We start from the raw sequence: 20,617 nt of genomic DNA on the forward strand, positions 1-20,617 counted from the left end.
GCTTCCTTCAGTCACTCCGCAGACTTCCAGTTGTTGGCTATAAATTTTCCTGGCCCGGTGGGAGTCCCCATCAGTAGCGCCTCCTGTAATCATGAGAATACTACCCATGGGGGTATTATCTTGGTTGCCGGCTTGAGGGTCACGAGAGCCGGACCCTTGACCGCGGCTTCCTTCGTTCCGCGGCGGGGGAGTGAGATCCCTGGGGGAACGGTGACACTTTGGGGCAACCTGAGGAGGTGGCAGCGAGGGAGCGGTGGCTTGGCGATGAGTTTCCTGCCGGTGTTGAGGGGCAGTTGCCATCCCTCTGCCTCACGAAGGGCTCGAGCATATTGATGGCAATCTCGAGTGTCGTGAGTTCTTGACTCGTGATATGCACAGAAGCGCGGCAGCCATCGTGAAGGTCCTGATGACTGAGTGGGCTGGGAGTCTACTGCTTGGATGGCACGGGGGCCGCCTGTCTGTCTAGCCACATGTTCTGACTCCGACCTTTTGAGTGGCTGAGGTGGTGGGCGATGTTCGTTTCGAGCAGCCAGAGCGGGCTGTCGACTCGTACCGCCGTGAGAGGAAGGGTCGGCATTGATTCGCCGAGCTGATTGAGCTTCTTCCACATGTATGTATTTGTCGGCTCGGGTCAACAGCATGCCGAAGTTCTCAGGAGGCTTCTTGATGAGAGAGCGAAAGAAGTCTCCCTCTATCAGTCCTTGAGAGAAAGCACTGACGAGGACTTCCGAAGGAGCCGCGGGGACTTCTTGCGCTCTCTGATTGAATCTGCGCAGATACTCCTTGAGTGATTCCTTGGACCTTTGTTTAATGGAAAAGAGATCCATTACCGTCTTTCTGTAAGTACGGCTGGTGGCGAAGTGCCTTAGAAAAGAACTTCGAAAATCATTGAAGGAGCGTATGGATGACGGCGGCAAATGGTTGAACCAGCGAACCGCGGCACCCGCTAAAGTAGTAAGAAAAACCCGGCATTTGATGGCATCAGTGTACTGATGCAAAGTAGCAGCATTCTCGAACTTTCTCAAGTGGTCCTCAGGATCAGTTGCTCCGGTGTAATCCATCAGCTGAGGGGCACGGAAGTGGCGGGGGAGTTCTTCTTCTAAGATCTACTGGGCAAAAGGAGATTTATGGGAGCTGCTGCCTTCCCCAGGGTACAGACCTTTACCACGTGGCGGACGTCGAGGTGGGGTCTGGGCTGCCGCAGATTCTCCGGACATCCCTCCATAGTCGTCGAACATGTAGGGCTGAGCGGGGCCGTGGGCTTGATGGGCCTGCTGGGCCTGATGGGCCGGAACTTGAGAGACTGGAGCCTGGTGAGCTTGAGCAAGATGGACTGGGACTTGATGAGCTGGAGATTGATGGACCTGGGTCTGGTGGACCTCTGCGGGTTCAAACAACCGGCGTGCTGGGGCCGGCGCCGGCGCCGACGCTGGTGGTGCTTCAACAGAAAATGAACGAGAGGTCTTGAAGGGCTCGGGCAAAGAAGTTCCCACAGACGGCGCCAAATTATGTTCAGGTTGAGAACTGCCTCTTGACACGTCACCGGACCTCCTTGCTGCGAACGTTGAACAGTGGATGGAGCTGAGGGCGATGAGATCTTCACAGTCGCCTGAGACTTCACCGGAGCCGATAAAGATCAGCAGAGGCTTCCAGAGCAACCTGCGAGCACAGGGAACGTCAGTAGGAAGGCCAGGAGGTGCCCTGGTGCGACCACTCCGACGCTCAAGTCAGGGACCGTGGGAGGAAGAAGATGAACAGTAATAGAGAATGAGAGTTTTAGAAGAATGAGAATTCGAGAGAGCCTGAGAGAGGTTACATGTCACCGGGAGTGGTCCTTTAAAGAGAGATGAGCGTGCGCACCTGTCACGTCATCATTAAGGAATGTCCCATCATGATTAATGAAGTGGCAGGAACAATCGAATTCCTTGTCCTATCGCCAGTAAGGCGATATCTTGTCACCATCCGAAAATGCAGCGGGGCAAGCCGCAGAGAGATAGCATTAATTGACAGGAGTGTGGGCTTGTCAGAGATCATGATGAAGTGGGCCAGGGCACTGTAGGTCATTGGGTCCATCCAGCGGGATGCTAATCACGGGAGGTAGGGCTTCCAATTTCTAGGGGATGTTCATGAACGCTTCGGCGATTCGGCCAGCGGATGACCGAAGGGAGGGATTCGGCTCGTGGATGGTCGAATGGAAGGATTCGACTAGTATTTAGCCGAATGGGGGATTCAGCCGATAGGTAGCTGAAGGGAGGATTCGGCTACGGCGAGTAAATAACCGAATGGGGGATTCGGCTAGTAGATAACCGAAGGGGCGATTCGGCAAGGCAGTTGCCGAATGGAGGGATTCGGCGCGTAGGTGGCCGAATGGTCGAAGGGACGATTTGGCAAGGCCGTGGCCGAATGGGCGGATTCGACGAGGCTCTCTGCCGACTGGAGGGATTCGGCGAGGCTCTTGCCGAATGGAGGGATTCGGCAAGGCTCCTGCCGAATGGAGGAATTTGGCGCGCGGGTGGCCGAACGGGTTTACCTTGATAGAGGGTGACTTGGTCACTCAAGCTCGTAGACTAAGTGAGCTGAATCTGTGTGGTGGGACCAGACTTGGACTCGAGTCTGACCATGGTGCGCCCCTTAAATTATCCCCGAAACAAACTTAATAAGATGCAATATTTTATTAATATTAAATATCATTATGAAAAGATATTATAATACTCTTTCAATTAAATACATTTATATAATTGAATAATTAAACATGTTCAATTGAAGATTACATTCAAATAATTGAATACGTTCTCAATTAAAGGCGGAGAGGATTAATCTTCTATATTTTTTTATTTTTTAATTATATTTATTATTAATTATTAAAAATAATAATTTTAATTTTAATATTTTAAAATATATTTATTTAATATAAAATAATTTTAAAATAACTGAATAGACTGTAAAATTCATAAATAATAAAAATTAATATTAAAAAATATGAATGGAAAAGATATTTATTATAAAATATGTGACAATGGATTTAGGGTTTAGGGGAACTGAATATAAGTACATTATTGGGGCTAAATGATTCGATCCCCTGCGAATCAAACACTGCGGCGGCCAAGAGAAAGAAGAGCGAAGCGTCCCGACTGAGAAGATGGAAGCAAAAGAAGAAGCAGCAGAGTGGACGACGGCGAGGTTAAAACTCCATATCCTCCGGTGCGATCTGTGCAACGGCCGTCTCACCCCACCAGTCTACCAGGTGAACTCGCCCTTCTTCCCGATCAGTTCAATCGTCGTCATAACCTCCTTCCTTGTGTAGTTGATAATGGACATTAACTTTTTGCTGTCTCAGAATGAACAAGGTTTCGCTGCATGCCATAAATGCCAAAAGACACTCACGCCGAGCTCCTCCTCAACGCCGGGATATATCCGAAACCATGCTCTAGAAAAGGTCATAGAGTCTTTATCCATCCCCTGTTCTCATTCCGCCCACGGATGCAACGAATACCTTCCTTACCTCGGATCTTCCATTGCAAACCACGAGAAGGATTGCAGCTATGCGCCTCGCCGCCGTTGCTTCATCAAGAAATGCGCGTTCGAAGCACCGAATGGAGCCCTGGTACAGCACCTCACGGCGGAGCACCGTATCAAGATCCACTACTTCAGCTATGAGGTCCCACTGCGAGTATCCATCGACCCGGATGAGCCATTGCTAGTGCTCAGAGCGAGCGACGACGGTGTCGACTTCGTGCTGTTTAATTCTGTCGATAAATGTTCAGAATATCACAACTTCTCAGTGGTGTGTTGCAGCCAATCTCGCCCTTCCAAGAAGATATTTAGTAAGCTGGCACTGGCAGACGAGGGAATAGAGATTTGGCTTAAGATTCCCGTCGAACAATGGGACGGATTATTTTGCACAACAGCCTTCCTTGTCGTTCCCCCTTACTTCTACGGTCCAGATGGAAAGATCGACCTGAAAGTTTCTATGCACGTCGAGGATTAATCCTTCTCCTGTCCTGTTTTGCTGTGATGTCATATATTTTGCGTCTTCCTTGTCGTCCCCAAGTATATATTCTACGGTGCAGATCTGGAAGTTTCCTTGTCGTCCCCAAGTATATTTTGCGTCTTCCCCCTTACTTCTACGGTGCAGATGGACCTGGAAGTTTATATTGTCGTCGAGGATTACTCTTTCTCCTGTCCTATTTTGATGTGATGTCCTGTATTTTGCGTTTCCTTGTGATAAAAAATATGGCTTTTGTGCACGCCGTCTAGCGACCAGAGGAATATGCGATCTCTTACTATCCTTTTTTTATAATGTAATGATTATTTAAGAATAATTCAAAACATCTTCTGCAACTTTTCACGTTGTTGTTCGAAGAAATTTAAATATTAAAAAAAAATGGAGATTGATGTGTCCGAATCTCTCCCATGGATATGGATATGAATAATCTTTTATAAAATTAATTTTTAAAATATTAACATTTGTTTAAAAATTATTTAGAGATATAACTATGAATAATTTTTTATAAAATTACTTTTTAAAATATTAATATTTGTTTAGAAAATATTTAGAGATATAAGATTTTGTTTCCATATATATATTTTAATTATTCATGTTTTCAAACTAAACGATCCATTTAAGAAATATTTTAAAATATTTTTTTAATATTAAAAATGGTTTTGTATAATACGTGGAGATAATAAATTTCCACCACATCAATAATGTAATAATAAAGATAGTAACAGTACACTTTTAACACACTTAATCCAAATAATTTCTTAGTAAAAAAAAATGATGCTATTCTTCCAAAGAACAAAGCACAGAACTCACGCCAAAAGAACTAATTATCAAAGAAAATTGAGGTGAGCGTGAATTTTAAATAAATTCTTACTTTGTTTTAATAGTTTTCAGTTTGAATCTTCATTAGTTAACTGATTAACAAGTTAACTGTTTATTATTCATCAATCAATTAATCTTCAAATCTTATATGTATCATATAATTACATAAATATAATTGATCTTTTCATCTTTTATCTCTATTTGAATTGGTCATTTGTTTCATCCCTACATTCCTCTACCATGAATGATTTATTTAACTCTTGGAGCATAGCTGAGTTGGTTATGATGGAACAAACTTGTAAAAGAAGGTAAGGGTTCGAATCTCGACGAAATCGAAATAATACCTTCCTCCGTCGTGACAAATTGAAATTTCTCGATTTACCTCCTCACAAATAATCGTGGAGCGTTGGGATCGACAAATCACTCCAACTCTAGCCCACCCCTCAAAAAAAAAAATCAAACCCACCTACCAAGCTACAACCGAGGGAGGAAAGAAAGCCAAGTTTCTGTCACACAACACTACAAACACCAAGAAACTTTAGTTGCAACAACACCTGTTTAGCACTGAAGTTCATCAAAGCAGGAATCTTATCTTCTTTGACAGGTATGTAGAGAATGGATGAGAAATTGTAAAATTCTATTAATATTGTATATAGAAGTTGGGATATAGAAAGTCTTAAAATAGCCAACGCATACTCTTTGGATAAGTCATTGTCCTTGGAGAAGAAGAAGAAGAAAATTAAGGTTATTTGTCTCTATCCTTTTGAGTCTTGTCCTCGAAGAGATGTGCGACGAGGGTCGCCGTCGATGTCGTGAAGTGCGACTGATTAAACACTGAAGTGGTGATGACACACGGTGTGGGAGGAGCGACAGCGCAAAAATGAGATATCCAAATAGATAAGTTAATTTAGAAATTAATATTTTAAAATAAGAATACAATTAGATAAAATATTTTTGAATTCTCTTTTCCATTCCTTACACTCTGAATCGGAGTGTAAGAAATTCTAACGATTCATGAGCATAGAAGAGTAAGCTTTACCCTTTTCTCTCATTCCCCTCCTTGACTCACTTCATCCCAAATAAAGATTAAAATTCTCTTTCCCTTCTTTGACCTCCTCCCAAATAAAATGTTACACTCTATTTGGATGGGATGAGAGAAGGTTCATTAATAGAAAGGAAAAGGGAGGGGAAGAGAAGTATTTATGTTCTTTTATTTAGGAGAAAGAGAAGGCTCATTAATATAACATATACTATCTTATTTGAGAAGAAAGAAAAGGAAATAAAGGTTAAATATATAAAATTATAAAAATATCTTTACTTTTTAAATTAATAATGATTTAATTTTTATAATATTAATATTTATTTTACAAATATAAATTAATTATTTTTAAATAAAAAATTAATTCTTTTATAAAAAAAGTTCATGGTATCATTCATTACTCTATTAGATTAACTAATAGATTATATACATAAATTATAAATTTTTCATAAAACATCACAAATGTTATATTGTTACAATATGTGATAGTGATTTAAAGTGATGGATATATTTACAACAAGATAATGATTAATATACAGATTTACTGAACAAAAAAAATCTAATAATGAACAGAGATTTCGGTAAAAAAGAAAGGAGAGAAAAGATTGTACTCAGCGAGAGAAATTAGAAAAGTTTAAGTTAAATAAATTAAATAAGTTATTTGAGAATCATGGATAAAATTGGAACAAACAATATTTAGAGTTGTCTTCTCTTTCCTTACACTTTAAATTGGAGTGTAAAAAAATTTTCCTTTTCATAGGTAAGGAAAGTTAAACTTACCATTCTCTACCCTTCTCTCTTCTTCCCTCACTCCTTTCCAAATAAGGTTCAAAATTTCCTTCCTCTTATTTACTCTTTCTTCCCTTTCCCTCACCTCCTCCCAAACAAAACGTAAGGGTTTAGAGGTGTTGTTGGGGGCAAACTAGTAGTGAATTTGGAGCTCCAGCAAAGTTAAGATGTAACTAAATTTGAAAATTTTAGAAGTGGGTGACCCTCCCTCTTATTGGCCCATTAGACAAATTTGAAAACACAAGTGATTTTTAGTCCAACAGTCAACTTCTTAAATTTTTCATCTCATTTAAAAAAAATACTTTACGATGCATCATAATTAAAATTTGAATTATAAATACTTAATTAATTTATTAATCATTTTATCATTTCTTCTATAAAAGGTAAAATCTGTCACCCCAACGATCTCACACTGTCGGCCCCACGACCATCTATGAAGAGTTAAATCGAGAAATTACAATTGACCACGACAGAGGAGAGTATATCTCAACTTTATCGAGATTCAAATTTTTATCCTGTTCTGCAACTCTGCTCCGTCGTAATCAACTCAGCTATGTTTGTCATTTTTTAAAAAAAAAATAAAATCCGTCACTCTAACGGTCCTACGACCATCTGTGAGGAGATAAATTGAGAAACTGTAATTAACCATGACGAAAGAAGAGGATATTGTCTCGACTTCGTCGAGATTCGAATCCTTGTCCTCTTCTGCAAATCTATTCTGTTATAACTAACTCAATTATATCTATGAGAACAACATTTTTGTCATTTTTGCACCACATGGAGGGAGACGGATCGAGCTTCTTCTTTGCTTTTTATTATATACTATTGTAGGAAAATATTGGGCATTCATAAAATCCATAAATTCAAATTTTAAAAAATAAAAATCGAATTAGTAAAAATATAATTTCAAAAAGCCAATCAACAAAAATGAAAAGAAATATCTAAATTTAAATTCAGTTTTTTTAAAGGAAAAACTAATGTAAATGAGGACGAGCAAAAGAGTTAAATCGAGAAATTACAATTGACCACGACAGAGGAGAGTATATCTCAACTTTATCGAGATTCAAATTTTTATCCTGTTCTGCAACTCTGCTCCGTCGTAATCAACTCAGCTATGTTTGTCATTTTTTTAAAAAAAATAAAATCCGTCACTCTAACGGTCCTACGACCATCTGTGAGGAGATAAATTGAGAAACTGTAATTAACCATGACGAAAGAAGAGGATATTGTCTCGACTTCGTCGAGATTCGAATCCTTGTCCTCTTCTGCAAATCTATTCTGTTATAACTAACTCAATTATATCTATGAGAACAACATTTTTGTCATTTTTGCACCACATGGAGGGAGACGGATCGAGCTTCTTCTTTGCTTTTTATTATATACTATTGTAGGAAAATATTGGGCATTCATAAAATCCATAAATTCAAATTTTAAAAAATAAAAATCGAATTAGTAAAAATATAATTTCAAAAAGCCAATCAACAAAAATGAAAAGAAATATCTAAATTTAAATTCAGTTTTTTTAAAGGAAAAACTAATGTAAATGAGGACGAGCAAAAGAGGTCTGAAATTTATTATGCCATTCAACTGACACTGAACTATTGGAGGCAGTTTGTCCACGTCATATTAAACCCTAATGGGTTGCCATCGGCGGCGATCCTAACCCTGATTCACGACAAGCTCAGTACACGACGGCGGTGATTCCCACGGCGTACACTCCCATAATCCTACATATCACCTCGCCTCCGGCCCTTGTCGCCGCCCCGAGGCCGGCAATCCCAGCGACACCGATGGGAACGCCCCGGAGCACCGCCCGCCCTGCGCCGGCTAACACAGCGTCCCTGAATAGATCCACCGCGAAGGCCGGGAACTCAGCCCGCGCGAGGTCGTCGGAAGCGCCAGGGAGAACCCTTCGGACGGCCGCATCGACCTGAGCACGGCCGGGGGGCTTGGGGACCCATCGCCCTACGAGGGGGATGCCCGCGGAAATCAAGCCGTAGAGGCCGGCGGCAGCGTCGACTAGCTGGTAGCGGCGGACACCCGGGAAGGTGTGCTGCGCCTCCGACAGGCAGCTGTCGTAGACGGCTTCGCAGGCGGCATCGAACTCCGGTGAGGAACTCAACGTTCGCTCCACACGCTTCGATGCGTTCAGCCCCATTTCGATCTTCGAACCTGTTAGCTAATTCGGGAGGGGGCTGGGTGACTTATCCCCATTTTAGGAGGATTTCACTTAAGGACTCCTTAAATTCACCCAAATAATTTATGAAATTATTATTTGAATCGAGAGTTGACTGGAGGATAGCAGAAAGGATTAATCCTCGACGTACATATAAACGTCCAGGTCGATCTTTCCATCTCGATTATAGAAGCAACCGGGGACGACGAGGGAGACTCCAAATAATCCCTTCCATTGTTCGACGGGAGCCTTGAGCGAAATCTCCATTCCCTCATCCGACGTCGCTGCCAGCTTACTGAATATCTTGTTGGAAGGACGAGATTGGCTGCAACACACCACTGAGAAGTTGTAATGTTCTGAACAGTTATCGAAAGGTTCAAATAGCACGAAGTCGACGCCGTCGTCGCTCTCTCTGAGGACTAGCAATGGCTCATACGGGTCGATGGAGACTCGCAGCGGGACCTCATAGCTGAAGTTGTGGATCGTGGAGCGGTGCTCAGCCGTGAGGTGCTGTACCAGGGCTCCATTCGGTGCTTCGAATGCGCATTTCTTGACGAAGCAACGGCGAGGCACATAGCTGCAATCCTTCTCATGGTTTGCAATGGAAGATCCGAGGTAAGGAAGGTATTCGTTGCATCCGTGGGTGGAATGAGAACAGGGGATGGATAAAAACTCTATCACCTTTTCTAGACCGTGGTTTCGGATATATCCCGGCGTTGAAGAGGAGCTTGGTTCGAGTATCTTTTGGCATTTCCGGCACGTAACGAATCCATTTTCAAACTGAGACAGCAAAAAATTAATGACGTCCATTTTGACACCGAGGTTATGATAATGACGATTGAACTCGATCGGGAAGAAGGGCGAGTAATTATAAACTAATTAACCTGGTAGACAGGTGGTGTGAGACGGCCGTAGCACAGACCGCACCGGATGAGGATATGGAGTTTTAACCTCACCGTCCTCCACTCTGCTGCTGCTTCTGCTTCTTTTGCTGCCATCTTTTCAGTTGGGACGCTGGATGGATAGCTCTTCTTTCTCTTGTTGCCGCAGTGTTTGATTCGCAGGGGTGGATCGGATCATTTAGCCCCACTAACTGAATTTATATTCGGTTTCTTATTCATGTTCAGCCCTTTATTGATGCATGAGCCCTTCCTTCATCATTTATTAAGTTCTTGAAACCACACGATGCATGCATGCATTCATTTGAATTCTCAATATGCATTTGCATTAAATTTTAACATGCATGCATGCCTGCCTGCCTGTCCATTAATTCTTAAAATTAATTTTTGACGCTTGATTCGTGTTACGGGGATTGGGACGTCCGGTCAAACCATACCCATGACATCCACCCCATTGCTGTTAGGTATCAGAAGGAGGGTATTGAATTGACGGGGTCCAACCACCTGGCTGCTCATCTCCTCTCCAGTCGGACCCTACAACGCCGACTAGACTCCCCAGTCGGACCCCATCAATTCCGACTCGGTCATCCAGTCAAAGCCCTTCAATTCAGACCCCCTTCCCTACTAGTGCCCTGGTATATACTCTCCATCAGTTGAGGCATCCACTGCTTCCGTCCCTTACCTGTCATAACACGTAGGGTGACTGTAATGATTCTTTACGACAAGAAGGGACTTGTCATTAAATGCCCGCGGCGATGAGACATTCCCTTTATCTCTGACAGCCCGCGCCTCCTGACTGATGAGACATATTCCACGCTGTTGACAGGACAAGACCACTCCCCCCTACATAAGGTAACTTTCTCCCCCGTGGACGAGGTATGTGAACATCCACATCCCCCTTGCTTTTCACAAAACTAGATTCTTCTTCTTCCCCTCGCTGACTTAAGATTCGGAGTGGTTGCGCCAGGGCACCCCCCTGGCCTTCCCTCTAACGGGTGTTTCTAGTTGCAGGACCGAAGGCTTCCGGGACCTCTCCTTTCAAGTCAGGGTACAGAACAGTGGGCGAAAAGCTTCCGAGGCGAATCTCAACAGGAACAATTTGCATGGGTGGATCGGATCAATTATCCGCACTAACTGGATTTATAATTCATCAATTTTTATTTCATGTTATATAGGTAGGATGGATCAAGAAGGTGATAGAAGAGGACGAATATCATCCTTTGTAAAAATTATTTTTTAAAAAATAAATTAAAGTTGTAACGGAAATAATAAAGATAAGAAACACATAAATATACAAATCAATTTTATTTGGTTTATAGTCCTTTAGACTGCTACTTCAAAGTTTGCGATCTTTATTGCTTATAAATGGACAATAGACTAATATTTTCTTTCTAAAAAAATTTTAGAAGAGGAGAAGAATTGTACGGATAATAAGATAATAGTAACACACTATTATCTCTTAAAATGCAAGTAATAAAGAAATATTGATAATAAAAGGATGGAGTTTCATTGTTGATTCTCGGAGAGTTTCTTGACATGTTAGCAACAATACTTGCATAAAATAGCACAATAGATGAACAAGATGGATCGAGGAGAATTTTTATTCTAAGTCTTAAATCCTAAGGCTCTTTTATAGCTTTTATCTGATAGATTTAACATACTATTCAGTCGACTAAACTCAATTAGATCTCTCCATGTCCGTACTTGATTTTAAGATTTTCCAATTGACTGAATGTCCTATTCGTGGATTGAATCACTATTCTTTCCTTACTTGGTCTGATCCGATAAAGTTAATTCCGTGTAATTCACTTGATCAGTCGACTAACCCCAACGATTCCATGTTGTTTGATCTGATCATATCCAATCTTTACTTTCCATATATATTCGGTCGACTAATCACCTTGATTAGTTGACTGAATCCTTGTTTACTTTAGAGCTTAGCTTGCCTTTGATTTGTGCTTATCTATTTTGATGGGTCAGTTAAACCATCCTATTCAATCGACTGAACCCTTTGGTTTTAGAAAATTTTAGTTTTTTACAAAATAAAATTAGCACAATAGATATAATAATCCTAAAACAAAGTTAGAAATAGATATGTATGAAATTATTTTGATAGTTAAAATTATTTTATCTCGACTTAGAAAACTTCATTGGTTTCTTTAGTTGGATCAACGTCTAAGGCTTGTCCCAACTAAGATACATCCTCACTGTCTTTCAAAACTGAATGATCTCTCTAGGACTTACCTTAACTTACCTATCAAACACCCAATCGAGCTAATCTGTTAGGATTTTTTCTACTTAGTGTATGATCGACTCACCGAGACTTTTCTTATTTAATGTCTGATCCAGCTGACCCATCAAGTGTTCTGCTAGGTCAACCCATTTGATTTTCTATTCGATGTCTGATCCTTTTGATCTACTAAGACTTTACTGCCTAGTATCTGCTACTCTTGACCCACTAGGACCTTCGATGCTTAATGTCTAACCTTCTTAACCCATCACAACTTTCATATTAAGTGACCTGCACACTTAACTCTCAAATCAAATACATAATGTCTACTTTAAATAATTTATCAAACATCAAAATACAAGTTCAATCATTGGTGTTATCTATACCAATAATCTTCTCCTTTTTAATGTTTGACAATATAGTTTCAAGTTAGAGAAAATACATCTTCTCTGATACAGTTTAACACGCTTTAAAGAAATTTAAATTTAAATCAAAGCATTTTGACTTAGATCAAATTTTGAATAAGAAATATTTAACTAGCTTAAACTTGGATTGTAGTGTTTAAGTTAAACTAGATCAAGATTTAATTTGATAACTTTAACTAGTTAAACTTTAACAAAAATAACTAGTAAGTTCAAGTTTAAGTTGAAAGTCTAGCAATCTTAAAATAACTAACTTAAACTTAACTTTACTTTAAATCAAAGTTTCATTTTAATTTTTTAAATTAATTTTCTCTCAGCCCGACTTTAAATTTATCTCTCCCACTTTGACACATATCAAAATAAGGATCATCATAATATTTTTTTAGAAAACTTGAAATATCTTTCATACTTTGTCAAAATATTTTCAAGATTTTTACAAATATATTTTTCAAATTATTTTCAAAGAAGAAAATATTTTCCAAGGCATAATATGTTTCAAAAATGTTTTCCAAGATTTTATGACAGTCTCTTAATTTTTAAAAAGTCTCTTTCTTTGAAAATCACCACTTAACTTTTTAATCTTTTTTAAAAATATTTTGAAGAACCTTTCAAAATAACTTCCCTTTTAGAATATATTTTGAAACTATTCTAAATATGATTTGAAGCATTTGTTGAAATTATTTTTAAGATTTTAAAAATAATTTTGAATAATTTGAAATACATTTTCAAAAATAATTTTGAAAAACATTGTCTAAAATATACTTGTTGAAAGTATTTTCTAAAAGACATTTTCAAAGTAAATTCTCTCTTTAAAAAAATCAAAATAAAATTTAAAAACTCATATCAAATTTAATTTGAGAAACTCTCCTTTTTTTACTTGGTCTTTCAATAAGACTTCCTTTTAATCTGATATCTACTATGCTAACTTTATTTTATAAAAAAATAAATTTTTTTGAAACTAACACAGTCAACTGAATAGGATAGTTTAGTTGACTAATCAAAGTGGATAAGTACAGATCAAAGGCAAGCTTAGCTCAAAAGGAAATAAGGGTTCAGTCAACTAATCAAGATGATCAATTGTTCGAACATATATGAAAAGTAAAGATCAAATATGATCGAATCAGACAACGATTTTATCAAATCAAACCAAGCAAGGAAAAAATAGTGATTCAATCAACTAATAGGACGTTCAGTCAATTAGAAAACCTTAAAAATCAAGTATAGACATGACGAGATCTGATTGAGTTTAATCGACTGAACAAGGTTTTCAGTCTACCAGATAAAAGTTATAAAAGAGTCTCAGGATTTGAGACTCAGAATAACAATTCTCCTCAATCCATCTTGTTCATCTGTCATGCTGTTCTGTGCAAGTATTATTGCTAACATGTCGAGAGGCTCTCCAATAATCAATAATGAAACTCCATCTTTTTATTATCGGTATTTCTTTATTACTTGCATTTCAAGATATAGTAGTGTGTTACTATTATCTTATTATTCATACCATTCTTTTCCTCTTAAAATTTTTCAGAAAAAGAATATTAATTGATTGTCCATTAGTAAATCATCAAGGATCATGGACTTTGAAATAGTAATCTAAAAGACTATGAACCAAATAAAATTGATTTATACCCCTTTGTGTTTCTAATCCTTATTATTTCCATTATAATTTTAATTTATTTTTCAAAGAATAATTTTTTTGAACAATATTCAGTCTTCTTTATCATTTTTTTTGGATCCTACCTATGTAACAAGAAATAAAAATTTATGAATGGCACCTATATATATAAATCCAGTTAGTAGGGCGAATTGATCCGATCCACCCATGCTAATCCTCCACGTTAAAGGCATGCATGTTAAAATTTAATGCAAATGCATATTGAGCATTAAAAAAAATGATAATCTCAGTAGTCTTATCTCTGGGGTGATGATCCGGTCTTATAGTTTTTCATCGACCATCAGGTAAATCGGGAAGCGCACATAGCGACCAATCTAGACGCTCAACATCCTTTGATTGCGGTTCCCATTTTGAGAAAAATTCTTGAAAATACGCTATAGCTAAAGATCGAACCGTGGGTGTCTGGATCACAACCTAAATATCCTACTATTGCACCATTGCCTGGGATATATTGAGCATTAAAACGAATGCATGCATCGTGTGGTTCTAAGAACTTAATAAGATGCCTCTACAATACAAGAATGTTCCAACGGAATATTATAATATTTTATTGATGTTCAATATCACGGTAGAGAAGTATTATAATATAATATCTTTTCAATTGAACGTGTTCAAATAAATAAATACGTTCAATTAAAAGAGAAAGGGCCATCTCCATATGTATTTTTTATTTTTTAATTATATTTATTATTAATAAATATTAATAATAATTTTAATATTTTAAAATATATTTATTGATTGAGTGGATGGTAGAATTTATAAATAATGAAAGTTAAGGTTAGAAAAATATAAATGAAAGAAATATTTATTATAAAGAATATACGACAATGGATTTAGGCTACGTTTAGTAGGACATAATGTAATCACACCTGTAATATAATCAAGTTTGTACTGTAATATAATCAAGATTACATTATTATGTTTGGTTGAAGGAATGCATGTATTACATTGTTTGGTGCTTATTATTTTTAGTAAGGAACATAATTTTTATTATTATAAAATATCAATAATATCCTTCCTCCCTAACTGGCACTATAAAAAAAATATTATTTAGGAACGAAATTTTGCGACGAATTATTTTCGTTGTAAATATTGCAACAAATTCAGCAACAAAAATAATTTTCGTCCTCAATTTCTGACAAATTTGACGATGAACTCCAATTTGTTGCAATGTTAGCAACATATTATATTCGTTGTCAATTTCGCTATAAAAAATAATTAGAGATGAAATTGGTGACGAACTTCGAGTTCGTCGCTAAAATTGATGACGAACTCCGAATTCGTCGCCAATTGCTATACTTGGCGATGAAATTTGATGATGAACAACGTGTTCGTCGCAGAAATAAATAGAATTTTTTATTTTATTTTTGTAATTTAATTTTTAAATAATTTTAAATTTATAATTTTAAATTAATTAAATGATTATGTTTGTTGTTATTTTACGAAAATATTTTTTAAAAAAAATATTTTTTTTACATATATTATAAATAATAATATTTTTAATTAATGGTATTTGAAAATTTATACATTTAAATTAAAATTTTTAAAATAAATTATGGTATCAAATTTAATCCGTAATGTATGTGTAGATTGAGACGGTGAGGAGCGGAAGAGTATATTTGGTATGATAAAAATAGAATTCGTAATGTAATCAGATTCCGCACTATTTCCTTTGTAATCGAGATTACAGATCTTAGCTCTTTTTTATAATATAATTACATTATATTACATCTCTAAAATGTTACCAAACCAAATAATCATCTTGTAATGTAATCGTGATTACATTATAAGTCTGATTATCCCTTACCAAACATGCCTCAAGGATTAGGGAAACTGTATATAAATCCAGTTAATGGAGCTAAATGATCCGATCCACCCATGCGAATCAAACGCTGCGGCGGCAACAAGAGAAAGAAGAGCGATCCATCCAGCGTCCCAATTGAGAAGATGGAACTAGAAGCAGCAGCAGAGTGGACGACGGCGAGGTTAAAACTCCATATCCTTCGGTGCGGTCTGTGCAACGGCCGTCTCACCCCACCAGTCTACCAGGTTATTTAGTTTATGATTACTCGCCCTTCTTCTCGATCAGTTCAATCGTCGTTATCATAACCTTCTTCCTTGCGTAGTTGATAATGGACATTAACTTTCTGCTGTCTCAGTTTGAAAAAGGATTCGTTGCCTGCCATAAATGCCAAAAGGCACTCACACCGAGCTCCTCTTCAACGCCGGTATATATCCGAAACCACTCTCTAGAAAAGGTGATAGAGTCTTTGTCCATCCCCTGTTCTCATTCCACCCACGGATGCAACGAATACCTTCCTTACCTCGGATCTTCCATTGCAAACCACGAGAAGGATTGCAGCTATGCGCCTCGCCGTTGCTTCGTCAAGGAATGCGCGTTCAAAGCACCGAATGGAGCCCTAGTACAGCACCTCACGGCGGAGCACCGCATCAAGATCCACAACTTCAGCTATGACGTCCCGCTACGAGTCTCCATCGGCCGGCATGAGTCATTGCTAGTGCTCAGAGCGAGCAATGACGGCGTCGACTTCGTGCTGCTTGATTATTTCGGTGACAGTTCAAAACATTACAACAACTTCTCAGTGGTGTGTTGCAGCCAATCTCGTCCTTCCAAAAAGATATTCAGTAAGCTGGTAGCGAGGTCGGACAAGGGAGGGGAGCTTTCGCTTAAGGCTCCCGTCGAACAATGGAACGGATTTTTTCGCACAACAGTTTTCCTCGTCGTTCCCCCTTACTTCTACGATCGAGATGGAAAGATCGACATGGAAGTTTATATGTACGTCGAGGATTAATCCATTCTTCTGTCCTGTCATATTCTTCTGTCCTGTCCTGTTTTGATGCGATGTCATATATTTTATATTTTTATGGTAAAAATATGGATTTGGTGCATCAGGATTCGTGCCGTGTATATCCTCGTCGTTCACGGTCAAGATGGAAAGATCGACCTGGAAGTTTATATGTTTGTCGACGATTAATCCTTCTTCTGTCCTGTCCTGTCTTGATGTGATATCATATATTTTGCGTTACTTATGATAAAAAAAAATATGGATTTTGTGCATCAGGATTCGTGCCGTGTATATCTGGATTGTCTTACTGATCGATTGTTATCTATCTTTTCTTAGATAAAAAATTGTATTGTCACATCATATAAAAAAATAAATTAAAAATTTATAATTGATACGTTTCATTGTCAAAACGATTTCATAATAAAAACATCTCTTAAAAAATTTTATCTCATTATTAAAAAAAAAGACCTCAATCAATAAATATTTATTATTAAAATGACTCAAATTTAAAATTTTAGATAACATATATTTTTTTTTGTAAAAAATGTAATTCATTATTTCAACGGCTCTACACGATCGGTCTTATAATCATTTGTAAGGAAGTAAATCGAAAAATTACAATTAACCATAACAGAAGAAGGTATTATTTCAATTTCACCGAGATTCGAACCCTCCGAAGACAGATAACATATATCTTCGTGTTTACCATTTGAAATAAATTATTTCAGCCAGAGATATTTATAATCTCTTATGATCTTGTTTTTAATGTAATGATTATTTAAGAATAATTTAAAACATGGGTACGTTACTCGGAAATAATCATTTAAAAAATAAAAATATTTAAAAAGAAATTAAAATAATATCAGAATAAGTTTTGATAAAATTTTCTACGTTTAAATTAAAATTTTATATAAGAAAGAAATTTAAATACTTAAAAAAATTGAGATTGATATGTACATATCTATATTCATCAATATGAATAATCTTTTATAAAATTGTTTTTTAAAATAATAATATTTGTTTAAAAATATTTAAAAATATAAGATTTTGTGTCGATATATACATTTTAACTATTCATGTTTTCCAAAATAAACGATATGTTTAAAAAATATTTCAAAATATTTTTTAATTTTAAGAATGAGTCGGCTTTGTATAGTACGCAGAGATAATACTCAATAATGTAATAATAAAAAGAGATAGTAACAGACTAACAGTACAATTTTAACACACTTAATTCAAATAATTTCTTAGTTAAAAAAATGATGCTATTCTTCCAAAGAACAAAGCAGGTAGCTGGATTGATTATAACGGAACAGATTTATAAAAGAGAGCAAAGGTTTGAATTTCAGCGAAACCAGAATAATACTTTTCTCCGTCGTGTTCAACTATAGTTTTTCGATTTACTTCTTTATAAATGGCCATAGGACTGAATGTGTAGGACTGAATGTGTAGGACCGCTGGAGTGACGAATTCTATCTTTTTACGAAAAAAAGCACAGAACTCATGCCAAAAAAACTAAACCGATACTTAAAAAACAGATAATTCAACAAATGATCGATGGTAAATACGATCTCACCGGCCACAGTTGCTGAGAAAGTTAAGTCGTAGAAATAGACATGTAAATCTTGGCCCATTATTCATCATCGCCCTCAAAATAACAGTTTTTGTATTTGGAGTAGATCAGTCCACGCCCTTAAAAGGAAAAAAAAACTTGCTAATTATCCAAGAAAATTGAGGTGAGCGTGATTTTTAAATAAATTCTTACTTTGTTGTAGTAGTTTTCCGTTTGAATCTTCTATTATTTAACTAGTTAATAAGTTAATTATTTACTGTTCACCAATCAATTAATTTTTAACAAGTTAACGGTTTACCGTTCATCAATCAATTAATCTTCAAATCTTATATATATCATATAATTACAGAAATATAATTGATCAATTAATCTTCAAATCTTATATATATTATATAATTACAGAAATATAATTGATCTTTTCATCTTTATCTCTATTTGAATTGATCATTTGACGACGAATAGAATAATAATGATCGATATCATTCTGAAGATGAAAAATTAAAAAAAATGATAGCGCCGTTTTAAAGGATTGTATCGATTTTTTTTTTATTCCATCATCAAAAGTTAATCAAAAACAACTAAATATATATATAAATAAATCATAAACCTTTTAATTAAAAAAATAAAAAATTCTTTAAAATTCTAAAAATAAAAAATTATTATTAATAATAAAAATATATTCGGAACTTCTAGGAGATATTAAATGATATCGTATAGATTCGAAAATAAATCAATATGAATGTTATTCGCTATCGAATAAAAATCTTTAAAACAATTTTAATTAACAATCGATCATCTCTCATTTTAATATTTAGTCAAAAAAATTATGATCCATTCAAATTCCTCCATTGATATTTAAATCTCTCATTTCGATTCCTCGTGTCACTTCTACATAGGGGTGCAAATGAATTGAATCTGCTCGTGAGCTTTTCGAATCAGTTCGAATAATATTTGATTCGTATTTAAAATTATCGAATTTGAACTGAACTCGAACATATTCAATAATTTTTCGAGTCGAATTCAAATATATAATATTGTATTCGATTATTTAAAAAAACACAGTATTTATCAATAATTCAAATCGAACTCGAATAATTTAAGATATTTCGAATTAAAATTTGATTCTGTTCGAATTAAGATTCGAATAATTCAAATTGAATTCAAGATCAAATTATATTTCGAATCAAATTTGAATCAAAATTATTGATATTTTTAAATTTTAAATCGAATTCAAATATATATATATATATAATCAAATTTAAATATTAATATTTTTATATTATTCGCAACGTGAATCTGAACCATCAGTATCCTTTTCTGTACATAATTGACTGTTCTAGTCAACTTTGGATTTAAATAATAATTTTATAAATTATTTGGGTGAATTTATAATTTAAACGAAATTGTGGTAAGCCACTAAGCCCAATCTCACGAATTGGTGAATAGGTTGGAAGATCGAGATGGGGCTAAACGCATCCAAGCGCGTGGAGCGAACGTTGAGTTCCTCGCCGGAGTTTGATGCCGCCTGCGAGGCCGTCTACGACAGCTGCCTGTCGGAGGTGCAGCACGCCTTCCCGGGTGTCCGCCGCTACCAGCTAGTCGAAGCGGCCGCCTGCCTCTACGGCTTGATTTCCGCGGACATCCCCCTCGTAGGGCGATGGGTCCCCAAGCCCCCCGGCCGTGCTCAGGTCGATGCGGCCGTCCGAAGGGTTCTCCCTGGCGCTTCCGACGACCTCGCGCGGGCTGAGTTCCGGGCCTTCGCGGTGGATCTATTCAGGGATGCTGTGTTAGCCGGCGCAGGGCGGGCGGTGCTGCGGGGCGTTCCCATCGGTGTCGCTGGGATTGCCGGCCTCGGGGCGGCGACGAGGGCCGGAGGGGAGGTGATATGTAGGATTATGGGAGTGTACGCCGTTGGAATCACCGCCGCCGTGTACCTGAGCTTGTCGTGAATCAGGGTTAGGATCGCCGCCGGCGGCAACACATTAGGGTTTACTATGACGTGGACGAACTGCCTCCAATAATTCAGTGTTAGTGCAATGCCTCTTTTGCTTGTCCTCATTTGCATTAGTTTTTTCTTTTAAAAAAACTGAATTTAAATTTTAGATTTTTTTTCATTTTTGTTGATTGGATTTTTTAAATTATATTTTACTAATTCAATTTTTATTTTTTGAAATTTGAATTT

The 20,617-nt window shown here is 37.2% G+C and overlaps 5 protein-coding genes across 5 annotated transcripts; 3 read left to right on the forward strand and 2 right to left on the reverse strand.

The window, feature by feature from the left end:
* The first annotated feature begins 3,070 nt into the window (after positions 1-3,070).
* LOC141815359 (E3 ubiquitin-protein ligase SINA-like 10) lies at positions 3,071-4,053 on the forward strand. The gene is made up of 2 exons (XM_074703304.1): positions 3,071-3,244; positions 3,338-4,053. The coding sequence occupies exons 1-2, from the start codon at positions 3,140-3,142 to the stop codon at positions 3,986-3,988; spliced, it is 756 nt and encodes a 251-aa protein (XP_074559405.1). The 5' UTR covers positions 3,071-3,139; the 3' UTR covers positions 3,989-4,053.
* A 4,281-nt stretch (positions 4,054-8,334) lies between these two features.
* On the reverse strand, positions 8,335-8,811 carry LOC141814285 (uncharacterized). Its single transcript, XM_074702222.1, has one exon. It carries the CDS (start codon positions 8,809-8,811, stop codon positions 8,335-8,337), a length of 477 nt encoding a protein of 158 aa, XP_074558323.1.
* Positions 8,812-8,964: 153 nt separating this feature from the next.
* LOC141815115 (E3 ubiquitin-protein ligase SINA-like 3) lies at positions 8,965-9,827 on the reverse strand. Its single transcript, XM_074703065.1, has 2 exons — positions 9,714-9,827; positions 8,965-9,609 (listed from the first exon to the last, which is right to left on the reverse strand). The coding sequence occupies exons 1-2, from the start codon at positions 9,825-9,827 to the stop codon at positions 8,965-8,967; spliced, it is 759 nt and encodes a 252-aa protein (XP_074559166.1).
* A 6,106-nt stretch (positions 9,828-15,933) lies between these two features.
* Positions 15,934-16,868, forward strand: LOC141815116 (E3 ubiquitin-protein ligase SINA-like 3). The gene is made up of 2 exons (XM_074703066.1): positions 15,934-16,104; positions 16,215-16,868. The coding sequence occupies exons 1-2, from the start codon at positions 15,934-15,936 to the stop codon at positions 16,866-16,868; spliced, it is 825 nt and encodes a 274-aa protein (XP_074559167.1).
* A 3,000-nt stretch (positions 16,869-19,868) lies between these two features.
* LOC141815698 (uncharacterized) lies at positions 19,869-20,484 on the forward strand. The gene has a single exon (XM_074703646.1). The coding sequence runs from the start codon at positions 19,896-19,898 to the stop codon at positions 20,382-20,384; it is 489 nt and encodes a 162-aa protein (XP_074559747.1). The 5' UTR covers positions 19,869-19,895; the 3' UTR covers positions 20,385-20,484.
* The last annotated feature ends 133 nt before the right edge of the window (positions 20,485-20,617 follow it).

The sequence above is a fragment of the Curcuma longa genome, chromosome 21 (genome assembly GCF_044706935.1).
Source record: "Curcuma longa cultivar G26 ecotype Majalengka, Jawa Barat chromosome 21, ITB_CL_G26_1.1, whole genome shotgun sequence".
NCBI lineage: Eukaryota > Viridiplantae > Streptophyta > Magnoliopsida > Zingiberales > Zingiberaceae > Curcuma > Curcuma longa.

Excerpts from the sequence above, each read along its gene's own strand:
- LOC141815359 (XM_074703304.1), top strand. The coding sequence starts at position 3,140 with ATGGAAGCAAAAGAAGAAGCAGCAGAGTGGACGACGGCGAGGTTAAAA. Across the intron at positions 3,245-3,337 it reads TCACCCCACCAGTCTACCAG|AATGAACAAGGTTTCGCTGC; the intron begins GTGAACTCGCCC and ends TTGCTGTCTCAG.
- LOC141814285 (XM_074702222.1), bottom strand. The coding sequence starts at position 8,811 with ATGGGGCTGAACGCATCGAAGCGTGTGGAGCGAACGTTGAGTTCCTCA.
- LOC141815115 (XM_074703065.1), bottom strand. The coding sequence starts at position 9,827 with ATGGCAGCAAAAGAAGCAGAAGCAGCAGCAGAGTGGAGGACGGTGAGG. Across the intron at positions 9,610-9,713 it reads TCACACCACCTGTCTACCAG|TTTGAAAATGGATTCGTTAC; the intron begins GTTAATTAGTTT and ends TTGCTGTCTCAG.
- LOC141815116 (XM_074703066.1), top strand. The coding sequence starts at position 15,934 with ATGCGAATCAAACGCTGCGGCGGCAACAAGAGAAAGAAGAGCGATCCA. Across the intron at positions 16,105-16,214 it reads TCACCCCACCAGTCTACCAG|TTTGAAAAAGGATTCGTTGC; the intron begins GTTATTTAGTTT and ends CTGCTGTCTCAG.
- LOC141815698 (XM_074703646.1), top strand. The coding sequence starts at position 19,896 with ATGGGGCTAAACGCATCCAAGCGCGTGGAGCGAACGTTGAGTTCCTCG.